Source organism: Aotus nancymaae, unplaced genomic scaffold (genome assembly GCF_030222135.1).
Source record: "Aotus nancymaae isolate 86718 unplaced genomic scaffold, 86718_ANA_hifiasm-v0.15.2.pri h1tg000040l, whole genome shotgun sequence".
Classification (NCBI taxonomy): domain Eukaryota; kingdom Metazoa; phylum Chordata; class Mammalia; order Primates; family Aotidae; genus Aotus; species Aotus nancymaae.
This window is the reverse complement of record NW_026988454.1, coordinates 121122851-121126843: the sequence shown is the minus strand read 5'-3', so window position 1 is coordinate 121126843 and position 3993 is coordinate 121122851. Positions and strand designations below refer to the sequence as shown.

At 44.2% G+C, this 3993-nt stretch overlaps 1 protein-coding gene across 1 annotated transcript; it reads left to right on the top strand.

The window, feature by feature from the left end:
- The first annotated feature begins 445 nt into the window (after positions 1–445).
- On the top strand, positions 446–1731 carry LOC110569350 (heterogeneous nuclear ribonucleoprotein A3-like). Its single transcript, XM_064360440.1, has one exon. The coding sequence runs from the start codon at positions 446–448 to the stop codon at positions 1580–1582; it is 1137 nt and encodes a 378-aa protein (XP_064216510.1). The 3' UTR covers positions 1583–1731.
- The last annotated feature ends 2262 nt before the right edge of the window (positions 1732–3993 follow it).

Genomic DNA, 3993 nt, shown 5'->3' with positions numbered 1-3993 from the left:
ACTTAATATTCTAATGTCCTTGAGTCCCTTGCTTAGAGAATCTCATGTGTTTGTATAAAGGGAAAATTAAAGCCCTACAGTAGGCTTCATGAAAAATTGCTAGAGTTCTTGAGTTAGATTTGGAAGCAGGACACCCATGACCAGTAAATATTCCATCCTCTAACAAACTAAAAACCATTACAGTCCCGTGAACGCAAGCTTCCCCAATTCTCCTCACGCAGCACAGAGCGTCAACAGAGGGCCCTTTACCTTTTCCTCCCCGACTTCCATACCCTGTGTTCATAAGTTAAGCCCTTCTAAACCCAGTTAGAATCCTTTTCCGGTACCCTGTGTCACCAATCACACAAGAAGGTGGTGTGGTGATGTAAGGGTTAAGAGTGTGCCCTTGCTCTTCCTCTCGGTCCCATATTGAACTCAAATTGGAAGAGGCGAGTCCGGTCTCAAAATGGAGGTAAAACCGCCGGCCGGTGGCCCCCAGCCCGACTCCAGCCGTCGCCGTCACCGCCGGGGGGAGGAGGGCCATGATCCAAAGGAACAAGAGCAGTTGAGAAAACTGTTTATTGGTGGTCTGAGCTTTGAAACTACAGATGATAGTTTAAGAGAACATTTTGAGAAATGGGGCACACTTACAGATTGTGTGGTAATGAGAGATCCCCAAACCAAACGTTCCAGGGGCTTTGGTTCTGTGACTTATTCTTATGTTGAAGAGGTGGATGCAGCAATGTGTGCTGGACCACACAAGGTTGATGGGCGTGTAGTGGAACCAAAGAGAGCTGTTTCTAGAGAGGATTCTGTAAAGCCTGGTGCCCACCTAACAGTGAAGAAAATTTTTGTTGGTGGTATTAAAGAAGATACGGAAGAGTATAATTTGAGAGACTACTTTAAAAAGTATGGCAAGATTGAAACCATAGAAGTTATGGAAGACAGGCAGAGTGGAAAAAAGAGAGGATTTGCTTTTGTAACTGTTGATGATCATGATACAGTTGATAAAATTGTTGTTCAGAAATACCATACTATTAATGGGCATAATTGTGAAGCGAAAAAGGCCCTTTCTAAACAAGAGATGCAGTCTGCTGGATCACAGAGAGGTCGTGGAGGTGGATCTGGCAATTTTATGGGTCGCGGAGGAAACTTTGGAGGTGGTGGAGGTAATTTTGGCCATGGTGGAAACTTTGGTGGAAGAGGAGGTTATGGTGGTGGAGGTGGTGGCAGCAGAGGTAGTTATGGAGGAGGTGATGGTGGATATAACGGATCTGGTGATGGTGGCAACTATGGCGGTGGTCCTGCTTATAGTAGTAGAGGGGGCTATGGTGGTGGTGGACCAGGATATGGAAACCAAGGTGGCGGATATGGTGGCAGTGGTGGAGGATATGATGGTTACAATGAAGGAGGAAATTTTGGCGGTGGTAACTATGGTGGTGGTGGGAACTATAATGATTTTGGAAATTATAGCGGCCAACAGCAGTCAAATTATGGATCCATGAAAGGGGGCAGTTTTGGTGGAAGAAGCTCGGGCAGTCCCTATGGTGGTGGTTATGGATCTGGTGGTGGAAGTGGTAGATATGGTAGCAGAAGGTTCTAAAAGCAGCAGAAAAGGGCTACAGTTCTTAGCAGGAGAGAGAGCGAGGAGTTGTCAGGAAAGCTGCAGGTTACTTTGAGACAGTCGTCCCAAATGCATTAGAGGAACTGTAAAAATCTGCCACAGAAGGAGCGATGATCCATCGTCAGAAAAGTTACTGCAGCTTAAACAGGAAACCCTTCTTGTTCAGGACTTTCATAGCCACAGTTTGCAAAAAAGTGCAGCTATTGATTAATGCAATGTAGTGTCGATTAGATGTACATTCCTGAGGTCTTTTATCTGTTGTAGCTTTTTCTTTTTCTTTTTCTTTTCATTACATCAGGTATATTGCACTGTAAATTGTGGTAGTGGTACTAGGAATAAAAAATAAGGAATTTTTAACTTTTCAAAAAAAAAAAAAAAGAGTGTGCCCTCTGGAGTCACTCTACCAGGACAAACTTCTCAGTCCCACCTCTTCCCAGCTGATTGACCTGCAGCCAATTATTTAACCTCTCTAAGCTTCAGGCTCTCATCTGTAAGTTTGGAGCAAAATAGTTGCAACCTCACAAGGTTGCTGTGGCAATCAGAAGATAAAATCCCTAGTAAGCCCTTGAGAACAGTTACCTATTTGTAATTGCAAAATGCTCTTGCCAAAACCCAATCCTTTCCATTTCCAAACATGCCCATGTTTTTTCTGCTTCTATGCCTTTGATCCCGCCATTTTTTTCCACCAGAACCCTCTTCTTCTTTTATCTCCTTTATAGAGCAGGCTAAATGCCTACATTGCCAAGAAGCCCCCACTGTTTTCACCAGCTGGAAGTTTGCCTCTTTGGCATACTCTTGGCACTGCATCTCTTCTTCTCTTGGTATTGAAGAGCCTGGCTTGGGAGCAGGCAACCTGCCCTGGGGTTCTGGCTTCACCTCTGCCCAGCCATGTGTGCTCAACAAGTGTTTGCATCTGTGTAATGGGATTATTTGTTATATTATACTACTTACATACATAATATATATCAGTTATATTACTATCAGTAACTACAGGAAGGATTAAATGAGCAACAAAAAGCACTTAGTACAGTGCCTGGTGCATTAAAAAGTGCTAAATATTTGCTTTGATTGTTCTGCCTCTCTTTTGCAGGTGTCTGGAATAGAGTTTGCACAAAGCCTTGCAGATGTTACTAAGGTGACTGTCCATCCAAGTTTTCCTATTGCCCCAGCAAACAAATTAATGGCTCCCTCTTTTGTCCTAAAAAGTGTCACAGTTTGGCCTATAAATGATCCACCCTAAAAAATATTACCCACTTGGTAAATGTGTGTTGAGCTAGTGAAGAAAATCATGTGTGAGGCTTGTTGACCTAGGTCCCATGGCTTAGTTACTTCCCTCACTCCAAATGCAGGACTGACACTAAGAATGCCCCTTCACGTCCTCCCTGGCCACACCTCCCCCTACCCCATGACTTCCAGGCACCCTCTGCCTCTAAGCCTGACTCTGGCTCTTTGGAATGTTCCACTCCATCGGTGTATCCCAATTACTGCTTCTTCCTCTGCGTCCCTCCTCCCTCTCATCATCTGTACATCTGAAAGCCCGTACAAACTTATTTGCATAAAGATGATCATATGTGATTACAGTTTAATGTGATGAGTGAAAAGAGTCTTCAGTCTAACATGAAACAGTGCTTTAACCCCAAAAGAGAAAATTTGGATATCAGAGATAGGCTGCGTCAGGGGCAGACATTTGCCAGGGGGAGTCACCATAAAACACTCTTTTAATGGATTTGCAGTTATTTTCCGAGGATCCGAGTATCTGGATCCATCATCCCTGTGCCCCTGCCTACCCTCAGCTGATGGAGATGGCATCTTTTAGTCCAATGACCTATGACACATTAGCAATAGTGCCTTGTTAGGTTTTCAAGAACTCCACTCTGAAGGCTGTGATGATGGCCCAGGGAAAAAGGACTTGCTGGTGCACATTCAAGGGGCAGCCATGAATGAAATATGAGCCTGGGGGACAGTGACTGAAGAGGGAGTTTCCAAGGGAGTGAGGGCTTCTAGGTGCCCACCTGGAGCTGAAGACAGGACATGGGGGAAGGGTAAAGCTCTGTTTCACTATGATTCAGACTCCAAGAGTAATTCTCAACAGCCAGGAATGAGATGAATTTCCAAGCTTTAATTGCAGAACTAAATTGACATAGCCATAGATTTAGCAAACTTCATATTGAGTGCCTACTCTGTACAAAGCACTGGGTGAGTAGAAGAGGCTGCCAGACATTAGTTTCATAGGAAAAATAGTATGACCCTCTCTCCAAGGATCTTATGAAGTCATTGTCTGCTAAAAGCAGAAACAAGTAAAGCAAGGATCTGCAAGTGTTCCATTCAGAGAACCAAACTAGTTGGTGCCAAGATTGCAAGTCACTGGGCAAAAGGCTGGAAAAGACCAG

What these genes read in the sequence shown, in the direction of transcription:
- LOC110569350 (XM_064360440.1), top strand. Translation starts at nt 446, where the DNA reads ATGGAGGTAAAACCGCCGGCCGGTGGCCCCCAGCCCGACTCCAGCCGT.